Raw genomic sequence first — 26,432 nt, forward strand, 5'->3', positions numbered from 1 at the left:
TGGGGGGTGCTCGCTCGTCCCCTCCTCTTTCCTGACCTGGCGGGCTGCATGCTCAGAAAAGGGTATGGTATGGATTTGGGGGGGACCCTAAGCCGTTTTTTTTTTTTTTGAGTGGGGGTTCCCTTTCAAGATCCTCAGAGCATAAGTCGCACCAAGATGATCCATCCGCCCTATGATGATTCATCCCAAAGGTGTTCTTTCGGGTTGAGGATAGGACTCTGCAGTCCAGTCAAGTTCCTCCACCCCAAACTTGCTCATCCATGTCTTTATGGACCTTATTTGTGTGAGCCAGGCCTTTTCTCCAACATCAGTGGCTGACCTCACAAATGTGCTTCTGGAGGAATGGTAAAACATTCTCATAGACACACTCCTAAATCTTGTGGACAGCCTTCCTAGAAGAGTTGAAGCTGTTATAGCTGTAAAGGGTGGGCCAACTCAATATTGAACCCTACAGACTGAGACTGGGATGCCAATAACCCCCTGCCTACTGGGCACTTAAACCCCCTTCCTGCCCAGGCCAATTGTCCGCTTTCAGCGCTGTTGCACTTTGAATGACAATTGCGCGGTCATGCAATACTGTGCTGAAATTAAATTTTTATCACTTTTTTTAAACAAATAGAGCTTTCTTTTGGTGGTATTTAATTACTACTGAGTTTTTTTGTTTTTTTTTGCTGAACAAACAAGACCAAAAACTGAAAAAACATAACAGTTTTTATAGTGTGTTATAAAATTTAGCAAACAGGTAATTTTTCTCCTTCATTGATGTGTGTTGATATGGTGGCACTGGTAGGTGGCACTGATGGATGGCAATGATGGGCACTGCTAGGTGACACTGAGTCAGCACTGATGATGGGGCACTGATAGGTGGCACTGACCTGTACTGGTAGGTGGCGCTGGGGGGCACTGGGGCACAGATTATCCTCTCCTCCTCGGGACCGATGTCCCTCTAACAGCAGCCAGCGATCAACTTTTTTTTCTCTCCAAAGGCTGATCTCCGGTTGCTGTTTACATCGCGTAATTAGCTGTCATTGGCTGACAGCTGATCACGTGGGAAGGGGTTGGGATCAGACCCTTACTCAGATGTTTGATTAGCCAAGTCTCATGGACTCGCTGATCAAAGAGCGAGCCGCGCGCGCTGCACAGTGACCGTGCATGCAGCTCATGCACCGGAAGACGTACATGGACGGCCTCCCGGCAATTAAGGGCCGCGCTATAGCCAACATTTGCTGGTCTGTGCAGCTGCAAACCGGGAAATGTCTCAATGGCTGTGATTAGCGGTGTGCAGTGTCGGCTTCCTGGTGGAATCGGGCAGGTGGGCTGGGACTAGGATCATGAACACGTCTGAGCCCGTCTCTAGTTTTGATTCCACCGATGGTGCAAAGCATTTTTGTCAATTTGAGTATGGCCCCTCCCTGCTGGCCATGGAACAGAGATCATTTGCTACCTCCTGTTAGCTGTTGCCAAGTCATTTGTACTGTGATGTTCCCACAGTAATTCTAAAAGCTTTGTACACTTTGAAAAAGCTGGCTGTACACACAGCAGACAGTGTGTACGGCCAGCTTTTTCAAAGCTATCAGTAAGCTTTCTTACTTGCAGTTTGGGGAATGTTAAATATAAATCTTATTTGGACTGCGGTCACTTTAAAGAAAGATGCCAGTGGCCTTCAGCAGGTCTTGAAAAATCCTAAGTAGTGCTAAAACTTTCTAAAAGTCCTTTATTAGCCTGTTTAGAGTGACGGGCAGCTCTCCTAACAAGATTTATCATCCTCAGGAAGGAGCAGAAGGTTTCTTTGAAGGCTTTAGGAAGGTTGCCCCAAGTGTAAACACTGCATGCTTCATTTGTACTGATAACCAGTTAGTTTTCATACTAAGATTTTGTGGTTCTTTAATTTTTATGCTTTGCGTATGATAATAAGTTATGCTGGGAAATTGATTTTTCTGAAGTAGAGTTTTTGGGTAAATGCCATGTTTGTATGACAGATATGTTTATAAGTAATCTACTTTATTGTCCAAGAACGCCAAATGATTAGCAGTTAGGGTTTCAGTATACCCAGAATGCCAAATGATTAGCAGTTAGGGTTTCAGTATACCCAGAATGCCAAATGATTAGCAGTTAGGGTTTCAGTATACCCAGAATGCCAAATGATTAGCAGTTAGGGTTTCAGTATACCGGGTCTTCAGGACATTGGCTAGTACTGTATTACTTTTGAAATGTGTAAATATCATGTGCTCATGTAATTTCATCTTCGTGAGAAATTGAATTTTAAAACCTTGTACAACTTACTGGGAAAGATTATGCTCTGTAGTAAGTTAATAGCTTGCAAAAAAACAATGTCTATTGAATTTTTAAAAAGATCTATAACAAAATGTTTTATTGTTTAAATTAGCTGTGCACTCCTTTTTAAATTGTTTTGTTTTTGTTTAAAAAAAAAAAAATCCTTTAAAATATAAATGTGGGCCCTGCAGGGAACTTAATTTCTTGGTATACTGTACAGCAGATTTTTGAAATATATTTTAAAGATCAAGAAGATTCTAAGAAAGTAGGCCTTGTGTACACTGGCCATTTTGTAACATGGCTGTTAAGGGTGTCTGGCAGTTTTTTTTTGCTGTCCCTAAATGCCCTTGTATGTTAACTTTTGGCCCCTTTCACATTGTCCATAAGCTAACGCCGTCCTTCATTCAGTTCAGTTTTTTTTTTTTTTCAAATAAAACGTATTCAATATACACATCCCTATTCAGTTTATGGCCTCATGCACGCTGGATGTTTTTACAGCTGCTTCTAGGGGTGTACATTATTTTTTTCCTGCTTCTAAACTAGGGATCGACAGATTATCGAGACAAGGCCAATATATCGAGGGCCGATATTGACTATTGCCGATATATCTGCATCGGCCCTGGAACTGGCCGATATTGCCGATATTCCAAATATTGCTCATGTAAGAGTACAATGATGTTACATAGCATAATTCCATTTACAAATGTTATTGAATATGCCACTCACATATGTACAAATTAAAGATCTAAGCAATTCCACATTCGCAGATCTGCTGGCAGATCAGTATCTCTCACCCACTTGCCGAAAGTGACACCCGGGTGATACCGCTCCATCCAGCATACGATGACAAACTCTCTGAGGTCATGTGGTTAATAAACAAACATTAACATGTTCAGTAACAGATTTGTGTCGAACATTGTGTTTATTTTGAAAAATTTAATATTTTCAAAATATCGGCCGATACGGATATGCAATGGCCAAAATATCAGTATCGACAATGAAAATTCGATATCGGTCGATCACTAGGGATGCACCGAAATTTCGGCCACCAAAATTTTGCAGCCGAAAATGGGTTAAAAATGCAGAAATTAACGGCCGCTGTGAGGAAGGAGGAGGGCCGCCCGCCTCTCGATGTCCCTACTACTACGATCTGTGCATGAATGAACTAACAGACCGGGCGGGAGGGCGGGCGAGCGGCCGCTAATAGCTGTAACTATGTGAGCGCTTCACTTCACTTCCCTGTCAGTGGGACGAAGTGCATGAATGAACTGACACACCGGGCGGGAGGGCGGGCGAGTGGCCGCTAATAGCTATAACTATGTGAGCGCTTCACTTCCCTGTCATGCGGGTATCTCCTCTGACAGGGAAGTGAAGGCTCACATAATTATAGCTATTAGCGGCCGCTCGACCGCCCTCCCGCCAGTTGTATCAGTTCATTCATGCACATCGTCCCGCTGACAGGGAAGTGAAGCGCTCACATAGTTACGGCTATTAGCGGCCGCTCGCCCGCCCTCCCACCCGGTGTGTCAGTTCATTCATGCACAGATCGTAGTAGTAGTGACATCACCGGGAGGCGGGCTGCCGGCCAGAGGCGCGTCTTTTGAAAGGAAGGACACTGGAGGAGCTGAGTGAGTAGGAGATTTTGCATCCTTGGCATGGGGAGGGACGCTAAGGCAGGGGGGGGGGGGAGGGTGTACTGACGAGAGGGACGCTGAGGTGGGGGGGGGGGGAGCTGAGGCGAGCTTACCAATGGTATTATGCAGCATGAGGGGGGTCACTGATGCATTAGTGACCAGCCAGTGGCAGTTAATTAACCCCTTTGTGCTGCATTAGTGCAACCAGTATCAGTACAACCAGTGTTAATTAACACTGATACTGGTTGCACTAATGCAGCACAAAGGGGTTAATTAACTGCCACTGGTCGGTCACTAATGCATCAGTGACCAGCAGTGACAATACATTAACCCCCTCATGCTGCATAATACAAATACCATTGGTAATTAAATTAACCACTTGGCAACCCGTCACAGTACATATACTGTGACAGGGTGGCAACGACAGGTGTACGTCGCTGCCTGTTTTTGGTGTATGCCCCTCTTCTATCTATTTTAAAATTATTTGGGGGAAAAAGTCATTTTCGGTTTTCGGCCAAGGGCATCCTGCATTTTCGGTTTTCGGCCCAGAATTTTTATTTCGGTGCATCCCTATCGTTCACTACTCTAAACTCCTCTGCACGTTAGCCTGTGTGTCTGTGCACACATATGCTTTTAGCAGCATTTAGTGGCAGGGGCTTTTATTAGTGGAAAGAAAAACCCACTGGCAGTGCTTCCAGAAGCAGCAGCATTTTGGCAAAAAAAAAAACAAAAACACTTGATGCTTGTTAACTTGTGATAAAGCTAGGTGCTTTTAGCGCTTGAGCATTAATTCATTTCAATGGATTTAATGCATTACACACTTTTACAAGTATCCAGGTGTTTTTTCTGGCAAAACTCTGAAGCCATAAGGGGAAGGTTCTTAAGCCCAGGTTCACACTGAGGCTGTTTTGAAGGCAGTGTTTCAGTCTGACTTCAGGGGCGATTTCACAGACATCTGTGGGGGTTCTTGCACAGACGTCTATGGAAATTGCTCCCGGAAGTCGCTAAAAGTAGTACAGAAACTACTTTTGGTAATCGGTGGGGCCCCGCAAAGTCAAATCGGACCAATGTCAATGTGGGCTCAAGGAGAGTGCGCATTTGCATCTGTTTTTATTGTTGCAGAGACCAATCGTAGGTGAGAAAAATATAAACAAAAAGTGTTTCTTAAAAAAAAAAAAACTGAGCTGAACGGACATGGATGTAGGTGGATGTAAATGATCATCCATTTACATCCGTCAAGCCATAGACATACATTGTGGTTGAGTCTAGATCCGTCTGAGTAATAAAGTCCGCTTTTTGATTTTTACCTACAGGTAAGCCTATATAAATGCCTACCTGTAGGTAAAATAAATATCTCCTATCACAGTTTAGGAGATATTTACCCTGGATGCAGCCCATTATGTCAGCAGCGCATGCGCTCTGACGATCCGGCATGCGCAGGTATTGACGTCATCATGGCTTCGGCAACTCATACAGCTGGAGGCCGTGAACCCAGAAGAAAGACCAGGGGAAAATGGAAGCCCTCTCAACTGTGACAGCGTGCCTATGAAGGGGTTAATTCTAAGTTAGGTATTTGATAATGTGCTAGTATGCGATGCATACTAGCACATTATGCAATTGGCTTACAAGTGTTTTTTTTTTTTTTTTTCTAACTGCCGCGGTTCACTACCGCTTGAACTCCAGTGTAAAAGGGGCCTATGTGTCAATGCACACATAGGCATTTAGAGGCATAAAAACAGAACCAGTGCATCCAGGAGTACCCTATTTTGGCAGAGAAAATGCTTGACTCGTGTAAATGTGTTTTATCACTTGAAAACATATAAATACTTGAGCTATGTATGTGTGATTCCAAAATATCTGCCGCTGCTGTCCACACAGTGCTATTACACCTAAAAAAATAAAATTCTAATACTGCGCTTGCCAATAAAACATAAACATAATGTGCTCAAAAATGTATATTTAAAAAAACATATACAAAGTCTTTCAAAAGTTCTCAGATAAAGTGCTCCAAACTCTATTACTGTAATAGGGTGCTGAAGTGCTTCATGTAAACATGCTGTGAAGTGTGCCACACTCCTCTCTCCTATCCCCACTCACCAGAGAGAATGGACCCACAGCTTTTCAGTCTGGGGGTCAACCAAACTTGTATCTGGTGTTGTGGATATTAGGCCTTTTGGCATTAGGATCGGGTCTCACCAATAATACTATTGGGGCGGCTTTAACATCCTCCTGGCTTTGGGAATGAGGTGCTACAGCAACTCTCATAAACTGGTTTGAAAATACAAGTATTAATGTTCATCAACTGTGAACTTCTGAGTATTCAGATATCTGCCAGACTTGGAGGATCAGAACAGCTTGGAGACATTGGAGGCTCTATCATGAATATCTTTATGATGGGAGTTGCTGTAGCACCTCATTCCCAAACCCAGGAAGCCTGGAGGATATTAAAGTCGCCCCAAGAGTATTATTGGTGAGACCCGATCTTAACGCAAAGAGGCCTGATATCCACAACACCAGATACAAGTTTGGTTGACCTCCAGACTGAAAAGCTGTGGGTCCATTCTCTCTGGTGAGTGGGGATAGGAGAGAGGAGTGTGGCACACTTCACAGCATGTTTACATGAAGCACTTCAGCACCTTATTAATGGAGTTTGGAGCACTTGAGCACTCTATATGAGAACTTTTCAAAGACTTTGTATAGTTTTTGTTATATATACTTTTTTGAGCACTTTGTTTTACTGGCAAATGCTGTATTAGTATTATTGTGTTTAACCACTTGCTTACTGGGCACTTATACCCCCCTTCCTGACCAGGCCAATTTTCACATTTCAGCGCTCTCACACTTTGAATGACAATTGCGCGGTCATGCAACACTGTACCTTTATGACATTTTTATCATTTCTTCACACAAATAGAAATTTCTTTTGGTGGTATTTAATCACTACTGGGTTTTTTATTTTTTGCTAAAAAAAAAAAAATCAAAAGACCGAAAATTTTGAAAAACAAAAAAAATTTTTTTTTTTTTTTTTTTTTTTTTAGATTTTGTTATAAAAGTTTGCAAACCGGTACAATTTCTTTTTTACTGATGGGCACTGATAAGGTGGCACTGATGGGTATTGATAGGGGGCACTGATAGGCAGCACTGAGAAGTGACACTGACAATGAGGCAGTGATGGACACTGGCAGCACTGATTAGCAGTACTGATGGGCATGGATAGATGGCACTGGTGGGAACTGAGTAGAAGCACTAGTGGGCACTAAGAGGACCAATGCCCCTCCAGCAGAAGCTGGAAAAAAAGCCGATAACCGGCTTCTGTTTACTTCCACGATCAGCTATAACTAATCGTGTGGTAAAGGGCCAGCTGTGATTGGCCCTTTACCCCGATCAGTGATTAGCTGAGTCCCAAGGATTCGGCGATCAGAGTGCGCCACCCACGCGCCCCAGGGGGTCCATGTATGCCTTCTCAGCATTTTAAACCTATGCTGTAGCTGTCTTTTGGCTATATCGCGGGCGTCAACTGGTTAAACGCACCTTATCGCTAGGTGCGTTCAGCACTTGAGCGTATATTCATTTCAATAGCAAGAATAAATTATAATTCTGTCAAATGCAGTGAATGAACTCCCAAGAGCTTTCTGCCAAAATACTGCTGTCAGGAGGAAAGGAGTCTAGGAGAGATGGCAAAACGTCTTTAAAGCCAGTATAGGTGGAGAGAAGAGATTTGGCGGTGATGTTAAACAGCACTGATGAGTGAAAGTTTATAGGAACTCTTTCCATATCAGATCCTGTTTGTATGTTATTTTTATCTTCGATGTAAGTTTAGAGTGGACTACTTTAATAAATAGTATTACTGGACGTTACATCCTCCTCTGATCTGCAAATAAAGTGCAAAGGCTTTAAGTGCCATCTCTTTTTATATTCATCTGGAAATAGTTTCTAGTGATACAGAAAATACAGCGTCTCATTTGAGAATTCTGAAATATAGCCCATTTCTAATTGATTAAAGCAGAGGGCCAAGTTATGTGGCTAGGAGGCCAGAATTTGCCTGGATGGTTATTCGGTCAGTTGACGTTTCACATATAACTAGTTATTTTTCTCTTGTTCTGCAATCCTTGATTGTTTTAGCAGAACAATGTTACCATGAAGCCTCCACAAATAAGTGGAGTTTTGTGTGACACTTCATTCCTCTTCTCAGCACCGATAGCCAGGCAGCGAGTTTTACAATTTATAAACGCCTAAATACAATTTTTTGGATTCATAAGACCGCATATGCTTTATAGGAACAAGGTCTGTTACAATTTTGATCAGTAGTCAGCATTTGTAGAGGAAGGAAATTGTTGTCCTGTCTCCTGATTGCTGTGTCTAAAATATGACAAGGACAGAAGGTTAAACTACAGAGGATAGCAAAAAATTTCAAATCGCCCTAGATGCATGTATATGTGGAGATAATATGTGGATCTTGGTATTTTTTTAAGCAAAAAGCAAGTTTTTCTGCACTGCTTATTTTTTATAATATTATTGGGTTCCAAAAATGTCAACACCTATTTTCTGCATGATAGCATTATTGCCATTAGAATATAATTGTTAGCTTTGTTAATGGGGTTGTAAAGTCGGAAGTTTTTTTTTTAACCTAATGCATTCTAAGCATTAGGATAAAAAGCCTTCTGCGTATAGCAGCCCCCCTAATACTTACCTGAGCCCGTCCCTATCCAGCGATATCCACGAATGCCTCGGCTGTCCCGGGACTCTCCCTCCTGATTGGCTGAGACACAGCAGCGGTGCCTTTGGCTCCCGCTGCTGTTAATCACAGTCAATCCACCAATGAGGAGAGAAATGGGATGGGGCCAGGCCGCAGCTTCGCGGCTGATTGGATACGTGGAGCTGTGACCTGGCTCGGGTGTCCCCATAGAAAGCTGCTTGCTGTGGGGGCACTCACCTGGAGGGAGGGGCTAGGAGAGCAGTAGAGAGACCCGCGAAGAGGAGGATCAGGGATACTCTGTGCAAAACCAACTGCACACAACAGGTAAGTATAACATGTTTAATATTTTTAGTTTTTTGTTTTTTTTTTTTTAAAAACAAGACTTTACAATCACTTTAATGTAAATTTTATCTGAAATTTTTGGTTATTTATACACTTTAGATTCAGATTAGAGTCTATCTAAAGCCATTTTTATTTTATTTTTTGTTTACTTGAAAAGAGCAGGGAATGATTTAAACCTCTATGGGATTTTTTATACCGTCTTTGTACCATTTAGGAAATGTATCTTTTACTTGTCCTGTAGACTCATCAAAATCTTTTCAATACAGATTCCTCCTGTATTTCTTATGGTATGCGCTTATAATTTTTAGACTTTCGCTCAAGTCTAGGTGATCAGGACAAAAAAAAGGTATATGGCTCCTTTCAGACGGCCGCTCCGCTGCTTAAGTCCGCTGCGGGACTTTTTTTTTTTTTTTTTTTCCACGGAGCGGATGACATTTCTGTCATCCGCTCCGTGTGCCCGCATATCATCCCATCCGTTTGCGGATGATATGCGGACATAATGTAAGTATATGGCAGATGACACCGCTGACATCCGATTTTCCTTCCTTTCCGTTTTTTACACGGATGGAAAAATGGGGTTCTGTTCCATTCGTAAAAACGGAACAGAACTGAAAGGAGGAAAATCGGATGTCAGTGGATGGTATTCCGCTGACATCCGCAGTGCCATTCACTTACATTATGTCCGCAAATCATCCGCAAAAAAAATAGGATGATTTGCGGACACACGGAGCGGCCGTGTGAAAGGACCCTAAGTCTCTGCAATGGGGACACAGACAGCAAACAAAACCTGACTACAAAAGCTATTAAATAAATATGCTTGCAGTGAAAGTTTTGTGTTAAAAATTCAAATGCCAAAAATGTCTGGTGTTAAACTCGCATCCAAAAAACAAGCCGCTTTCTAAAAGTCGACAACTGGCATACCACTTGAAATGGGATGTGCCTAAGCATGTAATATGTAACATTACTACATCCGTGAGTAAAGGCTTAAAATTGCATTGAATTTCAGGAGTACAAACGGAGAAGGTAACTTTTAGCTTTGCTATGAATTCCATAAGCCCATTTATTATTCAGAATAATCTTCACAAGGTCAAAACTGAAGCCTGGCAAGCATGAAATGGATGTAATGTTGACTATTGGCAACAACAAGTGGCTGCTTATAAAAGCATAGACCATTAATGAAATCCCATTTGCAGTGAAATGTAATTGGCACTTGGCTCATGAAATCTAGTTATCAAGTTTCTACAATGATAAAATAAATAAAATGGTTGCTGGGTTCTGACCCCCAGACACTAAGACTGTAATCCCTATTATCCCTACAATGAAGCCAAAGGGAATATGTGCTGTGAAAAAAATTGTGCTCAGATTAAGGAAGGACATAAAGGCCTGAAACAGTGATTCTCCTTTTTGACTCTAGTTTTGTTGATGCTTTCTTTTTTACATTTCTCAGTTATGTTCCTCCTCCTTTCTTTTTTGAGAATCCGTAGTTATAGCAAAAATAAACATTATTATTCTTGTATTCTTTCTAACAGCTGCTCTTCAGAAAAGAGTAGAAGAACTGGAGAAAATAAATGCAGAATTTCTTAAGACCAAGCAGCAACTGGAGCAAGAATTTAATCAGAAGAGAGCTAAATTCAAAGAGTTATATTTGGCCAAGGAAGGTAAGGCTCACCTTCCTGTGACAAACTACTGTAAATTAAAAAGGTTTTCGGAAATAGAAGTGGTAATAGTTTATCAATTAACAAAATGAAAAGCATATGAACAGAAGAGAAATCCAAATGAAATCAAGATTTGGTGTGAGCACCCTTTGCTTTTAAAACTGCATACATTCTTCTAGGTACACCTGCACACAAATTTTGATGGAACTTGGCAGGTAGGTTGTTCCAAACATCCTGGGAAACTAAGCACAGATCTTCTGTGGATGTAGGCTTCCTCAAGTCCGTCTCTCTCTTCATGTAATTCCAGACAGACTGAGTTTGAGATCAGGGCTCTGTGGGGCCAAACCATCACTTCCAGGACTCCTTGTTCTTTATGCTGAAGATAGCTCTTAAATTGGCTGCATGTTTAGGGTCGTTGTCTAGCGGCAGAATAAATTTGGGGCCTCCCTGAAGAATCAATATCTGCCTGTATTTCTCAGCATTGAAGACATCACTGTTTCTGACCAAATCTCCAAATCCATTTTCAGAAATGCAGCCCCAAACTTGCAAGGAGTCTCCACCATGGTTCACTTTTGCCTGCAGACACTCATTTTTGTACCGCTTTCTAGCTCTTCGCGAACAAACTGCCTCCTGCTACAGCCAAATATTTCAGACTTTGATTCATCGGTCCAGAGCACCTGCTGCCATTTTTCTGCATGTCAGTTCCTATGTTTCCATGCATAGTTAAGTCGCTTAGCCTTGTTTTCACATCGGATGTATGGCTTTTTTGCTGCAATTCTTCCACGAAGACCACTTCTGGCCAGACTTCGCCAGGCAGTAGATGGTTGTACCTGGGTCCCACTGGTTTCTGCCAGTTCTATGCTGATGGCACTACTAAATATCTTCCAATGTTGAAGGGAAGTAAGCATGATGATTATGATGTCTTTCATCTGCTGCATTAGGTTTCCTTGACTGGCCATCTACAGTCCTCAACATTGCCCATTTCTTTGTGCTTTCTCCAAAGAGCTTGAACAGCACATCTTGAAACCCCAGTCTGCTTTGAAATCTTGCTGATGCAGTAAAACTACCTTGTCTTGTTGCTCTGCTCAGTCTTGCCATGGTGTATGACCAGTGACATGCAACGGTCTTCCACAACCTCAACTTAGTAGCAGAGTTTGGCTGTTCCTCACCCAATTTTAAGCTTCCTACACAGCTACTTTTCTTTATCGTTCATTGACGGACGCAGTCTCTGTTCTTCATAACAGTAGAGTTATACTGCCCCCCTACAGGAGTAGGACACTAGGCAGAAAAAAAGTTCTGGCCTTTGGGCAGTCCCAGGGGGTATATCCCTTCTCTCTGCTATAGGATCTCCGTTTTAATCTGCCTAGTCAGGAGTAAGGACCTAGTTACTTGCTGGGATCTGTGGTCCTGGCAAAAAAAAAATTTTTCTAGTTTTTTTTTTTCTCCAGATTTTTTTCCTGTAAGATCTACAAGCAACTAAGCTGAATCTGGACAATGGGCTGGATATATAGATCCAGTGGGGACCCTAGCCGGCCAGTGCAGACCCCAGCTCCGCGCTAGGTCAGCCGCGACATAGTCCCACTGGACGGGGACTGGCCCTGCGGGTTAAACGTCTCGCCAGGTCGCACACGACTGGGTCTAGGCTCGAGTTGCAGCATTCCTATTGGCCGACAGCCCAACCCCAAACCACACCGTTGGAGAGGGGTTCTGTCAGGAGATGGCGCTTACCTTTTCCAGGTATGGTGAGTTATTGTTCCCACTTTCCTCTGGCAGGTTTTGGGGTGGACGCGGGCCCCTCCTTAGGATGGTTGGACCCCTGGGCTTCACCTCTGTCCTGTCACGCACCCCCCCTTTCCTGTCCCCCCTCCTCCCCTCACTTACTGGGGCTATGAGGCACTTGAAACTACCCCAGGTGGGTCGGGACCGGGCATTAGGCTGACGGTGGGGATGGGGGGGACTTGCCTATCACTACCAGAGTCCCCATCCTGTCAATCCCGTCCAGGAGGCGGGGGATTCCCTCAAGGGTCCCCAGAAGTTCCGCAGGGCCGCCATTTTCTTGTAGCCCATGTGCTGAGCAAGATCGGTGGCCATGTTGGTACACCCGGGGGCCATTTTGCGGTGCATTCATATTGAAAATCACTGGCGGCCATGTTTGTGGAGTCACTAGAGGCGTTTGTTTTTTTTGGCGGTGGACCTCCTCCTTTTTACCTAGTGCTGACACTCAGGTTTCCTCCTGATCTCAGATCGCTGCAGACAAGTGCGGTACAGACATCCTGGGCCTTCCTGGTGCATCTCTGGTGCAGGTGGTGAGCCTGGGGGGTCTTTTTCTCTCTCTCTCTCTCTCTCTCTCTCTGCTGGGGGTCTTCAGTGCTTGTACCTGACCTTTTGGGGGTGCTATAGAGTGGTGGGATGTTTTATTTTTTTTCAAAATCTTCTTCTCCTGCTGCGACATGGACTCTGTGGAACACGTTTCCCCACCTGACCCTCTTTGAGGCCGCAGGGCCCCCCGGATCCCAGCTATCCATAGATGCACTGTCAGCAGTCTTGGAATCCTTTGTCCCGGGTGGAGGTGGCCTTTAAGGGGTGAAGTGCTAAAAAACGCCCCTGGCTCTTCTGATTTCGGATTCTGATTCAGCCGCCGCAGACGTGGGTCTCCCTGCCGGGTCTACTACCTCACGCCCTGTCTCCTCTGATAGTGAGGATGACACTTCTCCCTTCCCCACCACGCACTGGTTATTTCTGTGTGTGAGACCCTAAAAATGGAGGAAGACTGAGGCGCAGGTGACTTTTTGCACTCACAAGCCATCCAGAGTGGCAAAGGTTTTTCCCTTTCCTGCATATTTTGACAATATTGTCAAAAAAGAGTGGGACCGCCCAAAGGGCCCCTCTAGGGTCCCTAAGCGGATTGCTAGGTGCTACCCCTTTGAAGAGTCTCTTATTAAAAAGTGGAATGTGCCACCTACGGTGGACCCTCTGGTCTCCAGACTGAATAAAGCTACCATGATTCCAGTGGAGGATTCCCCATCCTTTATGCATCCGGCGGGTATAAAGGCAGAATCTGTGGCCCACAATATGTACTCCCTGGCGGGGTCTGCGCTAAGACCAGTGTTTACTATTGCCCTAGTGTCACAAACTTTGACTGAATGGGCAAAGTTACTACGCAGTGACCTGGAGGGGGTACAACTTCCCTCTGCCTTTGCGAAGCTGACAGACCAGTTGATTCAGGGGCTGCAATTTCTTTGCGATGCCTCCCTGGATGCGGCTCCACTATTCGCCCGACTGTCGGTTTCGGCCGTGGTCATCTGGTTTATACTTTGGTTAAAATGCTGGTCTGCGGATCAGACCTCAAAGAAGGCCTTGTCTGATCTACTATTTCAAGGTGATCGCCTGTTTGAGGCTACCCTTGATGACATTATCAAAAGTCTTACAGGGGTAAGAGTACCTTTCTCCCACAGGCTAACAAGGGTAAGGACCCTTTGTTGTAGACGGGGCCCCTCCCTTTCAGCGCATAACAAGTTTTTTTGTCCCTCAGGGTCAATTGATAAGGGATCGAAGTTTTTAAAGGCCCCCTTGGTTGGACTCCAAGCGACCCTGGTCTGGAAAACAGAATTCGTTTTTCTCCAGACCTGCGGATAAGACCCCTTCGACCTGAAGGTGCGCCCTCACCCGTATCTGGGGTGGGGGGGGCCTTTTTGCCGGATTCCGGACCTGTGGCTATCCCGGATACAAGACAAATGGGTTCACAAGGTCATTCGGTCCGGTTACAAGATCGAGTTTCGATCCATCACTCCGGTAAGGCTCTTCCCTTCCAATGTGCGGCTGTCCCCGGATCGCTTCCGGGCTCTCTTTGGGGTGGTACAGGACCTGTTACAATAAGGCGTAATAGATCCAGTTCCGTCTTATGAACGTTTTCAGGGCTTTTACTCAAACCTGTTTACGGTCCCCAGTAAGGAAAGCAAGGTGCGTCCAATCCTGGACCTAAAGGCACTGAAATTGCTTTGTGCGAGTTCAGAAATTCAAAATGGAATCCATTCCACACGGTGGTGGCTTCCATACCTTCACATCCCAATATGTCCAAGACATTGCTATCAGTTTGTGGCGTTACCCTTTGGTCTCGCCTCGGGTCTTCACAAAGGTGCTGGCTCCGGTCCTGGCGTTGTTACGCCAGAGGGGTATATCGATCCTTGGTTACCTGGACGATCTGCTTCTCCGTGCGGAGTCTCCCACGGTGCTGGTGACAAACTTAGAAGTTACCACGAGAACTCTGGAGCAGTTTGGGTGGATTCTGAACCTTCAGAAGTCATCCCTGGTTCCTTCCATGTGACTGGATTATCTGGGTCTGACTTTGGACTTGTCCTCAGCGAGGGTGTTTCTTCCTCCGGACAAACTTCAAAAACTCCAGACTGCGATTCAGCTGTTGCTGTCCAGCAAATGGTCGTCCCTTCGGACTTGTATGAGAGTTCTGGGACTGATGGTGTCATCCTTCGAGGCGGTACCTTTCGCTCAATTTCACGCTGGAGAATCCTCCAGAAGGAAATCCTTCTCAAATGGGACAATGATCCAAGTTCACTGGACAACCAGATCCAGCTGAGCCAGGTGACCAGGGGGTCCCTGTTACGGTGGCTTCATTCCCCAACGTTCAAACAAGGAAAATCCTTCCTCCCCATATATTGGACAGGGATTACCATGGATACCAGTCTGTCCGGGTGGGGAGGTGTTCTCGGCAAGCTTTCTGCTCAAGGAGTTTGGTCCCTGGAAGAATCCAGGTTACCGATCAATGTTCTGGAGTTGAGCGCGATCAGGCTTTGCCTAGTCCACTGTACAGAGTACCTTCAGGGCTGTCCAATGCGCATTCAATTGGACAATGCCACGGCCGTGGCTTGTATCAATCATCAAGGGGGCACCAGAAGTGTCCTTACAGCCTTGAAGGTGGCAGGCATCCTTCGGTGGGCAGAACACTTTGTTCAGGCTCTCTCTGCCGTTCACATTCCAGGAGTGGAAAATTGGCAGGCGGATTACCACAGTCGGCAGACCTTGGCTACAGGGGAATGGTCCCTCCATCCGGAGGTGTTCCAGCATCTGTGCCTTCGTTAGGGCACTCAAGACGTAGATCTGTTGGCGTCTTGGATCAACCGGAAAGTGCAGAGGTTTGTGGCCCGCTATCGGGACCCTCTGGCAGACGCCACAGACACGCTGGTGGCTCAGTGGGGTCAGTATGAGCTGATGTATGCCTTTCCTCCGCTCAAGTTGATGCCAAAACTTCCTAGCAGGATCAAGGTGGAAGGGATTCCCGTCATCCTTGTGGCTCTGGACTGGCCTCGCCGAGCTTGGTACGCCGACTTGGTCAGGCTAGTCGCAGACGTTCCTTGGAGACTTCCTCTCAGGGAGGATCTGCTGTCTCAAGGACCAATCTTCCATCCTGCTTTACAGTCGCTGGCTTTGACGGCTTGGCTGTTGAAAGCCGGGTGCTGAAGGACAGGGGATTGTCTGCTTCAGTAATTCCCACTCTGCTTGAAGTGAGAAAAGAGACTTCTAGAAAGATCTCATTGTATGTGGAAGTCGTATATTGCGTGGTGTGAGTCTCTTGGGGTTCCGCCTCGCTCTTACTCGGTGGCTCGGATCTTGGCTTTCCTTCAACGGGGAGTTGATAAAAAATTGGCTGAGTACTATCAAGGGTCAAGTTTCAGCCTTGGCCATTAGCCTCCCATTCCCTGGTGCGGAACTTTATCCAAGGGGTGCGACACTTGGTTCCTCCGGTGCGACCTCCGTTGCCACCTTGGGATCTTACTTTGGTGCTGTCTGTTCTCCAGAAACCTCCCTCTGAAAATATTCAGGAGATTCCCCTCCTTACCTTATCTCAGGTGGCCTTCTTGGTGCCTAACTACACCCCTGCATTTGGGGTGTAGTTATCTCGATCTCAAATGGAGTGCGTTTTGCATGCTGTATCACACAAGAACTCAGTGCATTTCTGTGTGATTCGTGTACTGGCATGGTGTGAACCGGCCCTTAGAATACATATCAATCCTATGTGTCAGCTGCCAAGCATCAGACATGCTTAGGCCGGCCATACATTTAATCCATTTATTTTTTTGTTCAGCGAGTTGAACGAAAAAATGACTTAATTCACCTATTCACACACTCCATGTATGTGGATGGGGGAATCCTTTCCACTGAGCTATTGTGTTCTGACACCAGGAATACTTCCTCCCTGTCAGAATATTGATCAGTACTGCAGGCTATAGCTGGCAGCACTAATTGATCGTGGAAAAAAACAGACAGGCTGGTTGTACAGCAGTCTATCTACCACTCGACTTCTGTACAAAAGCCTGCCCATACATTGATCGAATTTCAGTCGGTCTATGCTGAACCAGCAAAATTTTGATCCATGTATGACTGGTATAAGAAAGCGGTCTCATGCAGTAGGAAATATGAACCTCACTGTCATTGAGGTTTACTGCTCTCCTGTTTCTCAGCATAGATGTCCCCTCTGCTCCGCCATGATATATGCATATGTGAGTGCTGCAGACATGGGATTCTAGATGAACACATACCCTGCAGTCTACAATAGTGTTGTCCTAAAGCACTTATTGACCACAATGAGCAATGAAATTGCTCTTCTACACTGAAAAAAGGCTTTAACGCATCAAAAACAACATCATAAGTCACCAATTTCACACCATGTCACAACTTTTCTTTTTCACCACCTTCACCCCCATGGGCCCTCTGCCCATTGTGTATATACCTCTTTTGTGCATATTGTAACTAACCACATTTTGAATAAATACTTTTCATTAATAATTGAAAAATACATATATATTTTTTTGCCTATAAAGTCCCACCTTCGCTTGGGTTGAGGCCCAAAAAAAACCCCTAAAAAATTGCTTCCTGGCGCCTAGGCTTTTGTCAGCTGTCTGCATCCGCCTCCCCTGCATGCTCCCAGGCCCACATTGTCTGTCCTAGAGATACAGCTGATCACAAATTAAGCTAAAGGTCCAATCACAGCAGTCCTTTACCATGTGATCAGCTCTGTCTAGTCATCTGATTATCAGTGACCACCATCAGTGCAGCGGATCAGTGCCAATTAATGCTGCCTTTTCGGTGCAGCTGAGAGTGAGAGAGTTAGGCAGGTTTTTCCCTAGTATCTAGAGCTGCATGATTCTGTATAAAATGAGAATCATGATTTCTCTATTGTTCATTGATGGACGCAGTCTCTGATGCATATCAGTAGGGTTATACTGCCCCCTACAGGAGTAGGACACTAGGCAGAAAAAAAGGTTCTGGCTACGCCTATGGGCAGTCCCATACGATCTCTTTTCCTGCATAGGATGTCAGTTTTGCATCAAAGCAGTGTCAGAAATAATACCAACCCAACTCAAAATAGAGGGGCAGGTACTGCGTCCGTCAATGAATTTAGGAGAAAAGGGTAAGTCAAAAATCCAGTTTTCTCTATCGTTCATTGGCGGACGTAGTCTCTTATGCATATCAGTAGGGACTTCCCAAAGCACTGCAATAAAATTAAGGTTGGAAACAGCAGTAAAAACCAGTCCCCAAGGCTAAACATAGCCAACCAGGCAACACAGGACTCACTCATCAGAACAACAAGATGAGGCCCACCTGAAACAAACAGCAAACACTCTCAGGGAAGGCCAAAAAGCCCCTTAAACAGCAGCCTGCAAAACTTTGCGGCCAAAAAAGGACATCCACCTTATAAAATTTGGTAAAGGTGTGAACAGACGACCAGGTAGCCGCCTTGCAAACCTGAAGCACAGATGCCTAATGGCGAAAAGCCCAGGAAGCACTAAGAGCCCGAGTAGAATGCGCCTTAACAGGGAAAGGTGGAACCTGACCCTTAATTGAATAAGCCTGCACAACTGTCTGTCTGATCCATCTGGAAATAGTTGCAGCAGACGCAGGCAGCCCTTTCTTTGGACCATCCGTGAGTACAAAGAGCGAATCTGACTTTTGAAAAGACTCCGTAGTCGCCAAGTACACCCTGATAGCCCGAACCACATCCAGAGTGTGCAGCACAAATTCCTTAGGATGTTTTGGCTTTTGCTCTTCAGCCAACTCCATAGTGCTTCCTCTCCTCTCACGTGTCTCCCTCTCAGCCACACGCGAAGGTGATATATGGGATCCCCTGTTCACTCCTGATTGGCTGGGTGCCACCGATGTCTCCACCCATACTCCTTGTTTGGCGGTGGCTCCTCCCACTAGGCAGTGTTTTCTGGCTCATGCTTTCCCACGTGGTGCAGTAACCCTTCCAATGCTGCGCCCTCTATTCAGCCGAAGTCACTGCAAAGTGGATCATGTCCCTCGCCAGACATGCATCCACTCTTCTTTTTTGTCACAGGGCCCTAGCTGCACCTCCCTCTCCTGGAGCCAGCTGTCCCTCTTTGCCAGGCCAGAGAATTGTCTGGCTGTCACATGCACGGTCAACAGTCCTCTCCCCGACACATGTACAAGTAAGACCCACCATACTGTCTCCGAAGATAGTCCCACTGCCCCTCCAGGCATGGCCAACTGCAATCTTCACAGTATCACTGCAGTTGCTATATAGAACAAATGTCCCGCTGTCGTATGCACGGTCAACATCAGTCCAAATAGCTTGAACACACACTTGGCCCCTGGCACCCTGCTCTATGTGCCCCTGGCCACCATTTTCTTCATCCACACCAGGACCTTTTCCTGTCAGGCAGATGCAGTTTTTGTTCACAGACATAGGCCTCTTCCCTGCTCTCCAATACTTGATAGCAGAGTACATCTCATAACTAAAGTGGGAGGCTCCCGCCATTTTGCAGTACTGACTGGAACATTTTCGTTGCCACGGGCAACCTTCCATGTGCACTTCAATCTTCATCCCATTTTCCCTACCTCCTGCAGAGCCGACCTCACACTTGGCTTGAATATTTGAATAAAGTCCTGGACACAAAAATTTAGATTGTTGGACATTTTCTTTGGCCGTTGCCGTCGGCAACTGACCCAGTAACCCAGGGTGAAATCCCAGATGAGCCCCGAAATGTAGCACAATTCCCAGCCATTTTGCTGGATATGGGTCCCCCTGGGTTACCGCTAAAAAACACATTTAAGCATGTTTCTCCAAGTGTGAGCACTGAGACAATGACCTAAGGACTCCAGTCCTGGACTCCACTCTAAGTCCAGTCCTTAGCTGCCTTAGGTACTCCTTCCTGAAGTAGCTACTTGTATACTTTTATTATGGAAAGCTCCGCGCTTAGGATAGAGCAGGGTAGTAGGATAAGGGCACTAAAAAAGGTCAATCGGCTGCAGCCCACTTCGGAATATAATCCCAAAGGATTATACACTGAATATGCAAAAAAGGAGGGAAGTGTTTGGCGCTGCCAATATGTGTAATAAATAAAGTGGTTCTTAAATTATTATATTATTATTATACCTGGTGTATTGTTTTTGTTGCAAAAGTGCAGTAGTATAACGTGATATCACATAAAATTCATAGTTATATAAAACAGCATTGATTGAGTATAAGATGCTATAACATGTATAAAACAATATAAAATGAATAAAACTTGGTGCCTCTCAAGTGCAGGTAAGAAAAGTGATATTGTAATACGTGCAGTATGAGTGGTAAGCACCACCCACATTTAAAGGAGAAAGAAAATGTGCCCACAATAATTAAAGTATACAAATGTATATAAAGTGAGCCAGAATAAATATAGTGTAGAAAGTCGCTATACCGTGAAGCAAGAAAAAATATGTTATAAAAAATGATAATAAATCATCCAGGAGTATATTCAATATAATAAATGTGACAAAAGATATTGGAACCCGGCTGCGTGAATACAGTGAACAGTGCCAGGAAGTGATCAACAAAAAGTATCAGCCTTGAAAGGTCCCAAAAAACATAAAAAAGTGATCAAAAAATATATATAGCGTACCAATAAAAAAGTGATGAAAAAATTACAAATTCGAAGTGTATATAAATATATATGTCTTAAAAGGAGTATATTGCCAATAAAAATATAAATATAAGTCCTCAAAGCCAAATATAGTAAAAACAGTCCAAAGTGGTAGTAATAAGTGCCATAAAATTCTGGTGCCGCGGGGTGGATAGTAGTGGTGTAAATTGGTCAGGTGCTCCCCTCTGCCGTGGGTCCGGTGCTCCCCTTTCTAGTAAATACCGAGCTTACCAGAAACATATCCCCACACAGGGGTAGAATGCAGGTCGATACTTTTGGGGATTGCTCCCAAGGAAGGGGGGTCCGGTCGCCTGGTTCGCTTAACACCTGGTCCACTTTGCTCAATCCCGTCACCCGTGTCCAGAATGGGTAATATATGTGCTATGGATGTCCCAACCTTATTGCTCCATAGTGGCCATCCCAGGACATATGCAAAGAAAATGCCTCTAATAGTGAAGTAACGTTTTAACAATCTTTATTCTATCCAAGTAAAAACAGGTACTCACATAAATAGCAGCAGAAATATGCAATCATATGCTATAGGAGCCGCAAGCGATGAGCGGCGTTTGCTCCACCGATCGGATCTGCGTCCCAAGCCAGTACAATGAACAAAAAGCGGAAGTGATGCGGTGTGCACTCTACATGTTTCGTCGTACTGACACGGCGTTTGCTCCACCGATCGGATCTGCGTCCCAAGCCAGTACAATGAACAAAAAGCGGAAGTGATGCGGTGTGCACTCTACATGACGTCAGTACGACGAAATCATCATGGAGCAAACGCCGCTCATCGCTACACCGCTAAAGAGGACCTTGCGGCTCCTATAGCATATGATTGCATATTTCTGCTGCTATTTATGTGAGTACCTGTTTTTACTTGGATAGAATAAAGATTGTTAAAACGTTACTTCACTATTAGCGGCATTTTCTTTGCATATGTCCTGGGATGGCCACTATGGAGCAATAAGGTTGGGACATCCATAGCACATATATTACCCATTCTGGACACGGGTGACGGGATTGAGCAAAGTGGACCAGGTGTTAAGCGAACCAGGCGACCGGACCCCCCTTCCTTGGGAGCGATCCCCAAAAGTATCGACCTGCAATCTACCCCTGTGTGGGGATATCTTTCTGGTAAGCTCGGTATTTACTAGAAAGGGGAGCACCGGACCCACGGCAGAGGGGAGCACCTGACCAATTGACACCACTACTATCCACCCCGCGGCACCAGAATTTTATGGCACTTATTACTACCACTTTGGACTGTTTTTACTATATTTGGCTTTGAGGACTTATATTTTTATTGGCAATATACTCCTTTTAAGACATATATATTTATATACACTTCGAATTTGTAATTTTTTCATCACTTTTTTATTGGTACACTATATATATTTTTTGATCACTTTTTTATGTTTTTTGGGACCTTTCAAGGCTGATACTTTTTGTTGATCACTTCCTGGCACTGTTCACTGTATTCACGCAGCCAGGTTCCAATATCTTTTGTCACATTTATTATATTGAATATACTCCTGGATGATTTATTATCATTTTTTATAACATATTTTTTCTTGCTTCACGGTATAGCGACTTTCTACACTATATTTATTCTGGCTCACTTTATATACATTTGTATACTTTAATTATTGTGGGCACATTTTCTTTCTCCTTTAAATTTGGGTGGTGCTTACCACTCATACTGCACGTATCACAATATCACTTTTCTTACCTGCACTTGAGAGGCACCAAGTTTTATTTATTTTATATTGTTTTATACATGTTATAGCATCTTGTACTCAATTAATGCTGTTTTATATAACTATGAATTTTATGTGATATCACGTTATACTACTGCACTTTTGCAACAAAAACAATACACCAGGTATAATAATAATATAATAATTTAAGAACCACTTTATTTATTACACATATTGGCAGCGCCAAACACTTCCCTCCTTTTTTGCATACTTGTATACTTTTGCTGCACTGCTGAACGCTTCAGGGCCCACACTGGCGCCCCCTTTCACTCCCTTATCTTCAGGGCTTAACACTTTGCACCCCCTTTCTATGCCACTACTACCGGTTAGCTGACTCCTGGATCCCCTTGACCTTCTGGAGTGGCCCCTCTCTTAGGCAGACCCCTGGGCAGATTTCAAGTTCTCACAACACTGTTTTTCCTGGAAACTTCTGCCCAGCAGCTCCACTCGGTCAGCAACACTCTGGATCCCTTTCTGCAGCCCAGCTCAACCTCCGGGCCCTCAGGTGGACCACCCAGGACACCTTCACTGCTCTGACAGGAGGAGAGACAGCCGTCACCCTCCTCCTGGGACTCTGCTTCCTGCCAAAGACGCCCTGTCACATGCTCCCGCCAGGTTTATACCCAATCCCAGGGTGCATTGCAGCAAACACCGCCTACTGGGACAGCCATAAACCCTGGTGCGCTATTGGCCAGGTTTCCTCCACTGTCCAACAAGAGCCCTCATTGGACACAATGGGGAGACTCCCCAGACTCAACAGACTACACCTGGAAACACATGAAAGCCTAACTAATTGATATCATGCCCCCCTGATAAGCAGAGAAGGCCACACACATACTTTTCCTAGCACCTACCTAGGAGGTTGATATATATATATATATATATATATATATATATATATATATATATATATATATATATATATATATATATATATATGTATATGTGTGTGTGTGTGTGTGTGTGTGTGTGTATATATATATATATATGTATGTGTGTGTGTGTGTGTGTGTGTGTGTGTATGTATATATATATATATATATATATATATATATGTTTGGGGTTTCAAAGTAATTTTCTAGCAAAAAATACTGATTTTTAACTTGTAACCAACAAGTGCCAGAGAAAGGCTGTCTTTAGCTGACCTCATTTACAGACGGAAGTTTATTCCTTTGATCTAAAAGAATCAAATGATACATTGTAAAACATTGTGTTTATAGTTATCTAGCAGCCTTAACAATGTTGATAAACATTTGCTGGAGGCTCTTTTTTTTTTTTTTTTTTTTTTTTTGATGACTGACTGCTGTGAGTGAGCAGAGACCAGCTCTGTAAGAATCGAGGATATGTCATTTTAAGATTTTTAAGATCGTGAGGGTGGGGTTGAATCGAGATCGTGATTTTTTTTAACGATAAATCTAGCAGCTCTACTAGTATCCAAATCCTCCTGTAGGTGGTAGTTTTGACCCAATTGTGTCTGAATTCTGTACCCGAATAAACTCCAATAAATGGATTTTACTCCAAGTCCAAAAATCCTATTTTATTGCATTCCTATTCACTTGAATGGGGAAAGAATTTTTAACTTGGAAGTAAATTCCAGCAAAACAAGCCCTTGGGGTGTATGCTCTTTAGGAAAAATGGTGACTTCTGATTATTGACCACAAATAGATGGTAACCTAGGGATAGTGGTGTCTGTTCTGTGGGGTAGTAAAGCTTACCAGTATTATGTAATCTATAAATGAATGCCATCTTTGAAATGTCACATCTGTGGGATAGAACTGCTTTTATTTTCCTGTCTATTGAAAATAGTATCTTAATTTTAAAGAAAATAATGCATTTGTGTCTTTCCTTAGTTTTTATGTGTTTTAGTATTTAACATCTGCTGTTTTCTAACTTGACCCAGTAATCCTCAATGGCTTTTGATTATAAAGCAAGCCATGTCACACAGCGAACAAATAAAAATGCAAAATTAAATAAATCAAAACAAATTTCATGTTGCAAGATGACATTAGAGACCAATTTTAAATGATTTCTCCCCCTACTCGGAGATGGTGCCGTGATCTGGTTAATAGACAGCATTTTCCATATGTGGTGCCAAAAAGATTTTTATTTCAATTATTGGTACCTCAAAGACAGGTTGATTGTTGGTCAAACCTTTTGAAATTATAAGTATCAATCTATCGATACTGTTCAATATTGTCAACTTTGGCTGCTATTTTCTGTTCTTGACAATTTTTTGTCAACTTGCTTTGAAATGGCCAGAGAAGGCTGCATGTCAGCATAGGGTGAGGCGGTCAGAGAGCGCTTCATGTCAAAATGGGTTGGCGTGACCAGAGAGGGCTGCATGTCAACTTGTAGTGAGATGGCTAGAGAGGGTTGCATGTTGGCATGAGTTGAAGGGCTGGAGAGGACTGCGTGTTGGCATGGGTTGAGGGATTGAAATGGACTGCATGCTGGCATGGATTAGGGTTGCCAGAGCAGGCTAGATGTCAGCAGGCAATGAGGCGGTCAGGAATCGCTGCAGGTCAGTGGGAAGTTTATTTGGCTGAGGTGGAGTTTGTCTATAAGGATGAGAAAAAACTGGAAAGACATGCACAGAGCTACATGTGCCTGTTTCTATTTCTGTTTGTTTTTGATACAGAGTGAATCAGTACTGTGTGAACTGCACTTAACAGGCTGGGAGGCCTCATCACTGAGCATTGTTATCATGAGTAATTTAATGGAATAGGGGTCGTAGTCAGATCAGAGTGCTGAGTGATGGAGGGTTCATGGATGGAAGGGAAGGATTACTGGGTGGGGACATTATGGCAGGAGGTGGAGAGGCCAAAATGGGAAGGGGGTTACATGATTTCAGAAGGGGAACAGGGTCATAGGAAGGAGCATGATCAAAAGCGAAAGGGTGTTGCTGGTGAATGGGGAGGATGGGGATACAACCCCTGGCAAAAAGTATGGAATCACCATTTTTGGAAAATGTTCATTCAGGTATTTAATTGGTAGAAAAAAAAACTAATCTCAGACATGCCTCAAAACCATTTTCATTAAACATTCAAATTCCAAGAAACGCTTAAAGGAAAAAAGTGAACCTGGTATCACTCAATTGTGAGGGAAATATTATGGAATCACCATGCACTTTGCAGTTCTAAAATAAACCTCTGCATCAGATTACATCTGCTAATTAGTCTTCAGTTAAAAAAGATTGCTTGCACACCTTGGTGAGCTGTTGCACCAACCTGATTGACATGAATCATGGCTCCAACACAAGAGATGTCAGTTGAAACAAAGCAGAGGATTATAAAACTTCTTTAACCACTTAAGCCCCGGAAGATTTTACCCCCTTCCTGACCAGGGCCTATTTTGCGATTCGGCACTGCGTGACTTTAACGGACAATTGCGCGGTCGTGCGACACTGTACCCAAATGAAATTGACGTCCTTTTTTCCCACAAACAGTTTTCTTTTGGTGGTATTTGATCACCTGTGCTATTTTTTTTTTTTTGATCATGCGCTATAAACAAAAAAAGAGCGACAATTTTGCAAAAATAACAATATTTTTCACATTTGTTTATATGAAATTCCCCCCAAAAAATGTAAAAATCAAAATTTTTTAACATTTTAGGCCAATTTTTTTCTGCTACATATGTTTGGTAAAAAAAAAAAAATCGCAAAAAGCGTATTTTGATTGGTTTGCGCAAATGTTATTGCGTTTACTAACTAAAGGAAAGATTTTTGTCATTTTTATTGTTGTTTTTTTTTTTTTTTTTAACGTGTAATGGCGGCAATCTGCGGGACTGCGACATTGCGGTGGACAGATCGGACCCTTGACTGACATTTTTTGACACTTTTGGGGGTACCAGTGACTAATACTACAGTAATCAGTGCTATACATATGCCCTGTTACTGTAAAAATGACACTGGGAGGGAAGGGGTTAACTTTATTGGAGAGGGAGGGGTTAAGTGTGTCCCTAGGGGCGTGTTTCTTACTGTGATTGGATGTGGCTTTGTGTGTAACAGCACAGATCAACGGTCCTACATAGCAGGACCGAGTGATCAGTGCTTTTACACAGGGGAGAGTGACGGGCGGCTTTGTTTACATTAGCCGCCTACCTTTCTCCCTCTCCACCCGATGATTGCGAGTGACCGGCGGACATCG

At 43.9% G+C, this 26,432-nt stretch overlaps 1 protein-coding gene across 1 annotated transcript in view; it reads left to right on the forward strand.

Moving 5' to 3' along the window:
* The window catches only part of RABEP1 (rabaptin, RAB GTPase binding effector protein 1), a 166,051-nt gene that overhangs the window by 25,388 nt on the left and 114,231 nt on the right, over positions 1-26,432 (forward strand). Inside the window, exon 2 of the mRNA XM_082244647.1 lies at positions 10,476-10,604. Coding sequence (XP_082100773.1) covers positions 10,476-10,604 — 129 coding nt within the window. The remainder of the gene's footprint in view (positions 1-10,475; positions 10,605-26,432) is intronic.

This window comes from Pelophylax lessonae, assembly GCF_965119305.1.
Source record: "Pelophylax lessonae genome assembly, chromosome: 2".
NCBI lineage: Eukaryota > Metazoa > Chordata > Amphibia > Anura > Ranidae > Pelophylax > Pelophylax lessonae.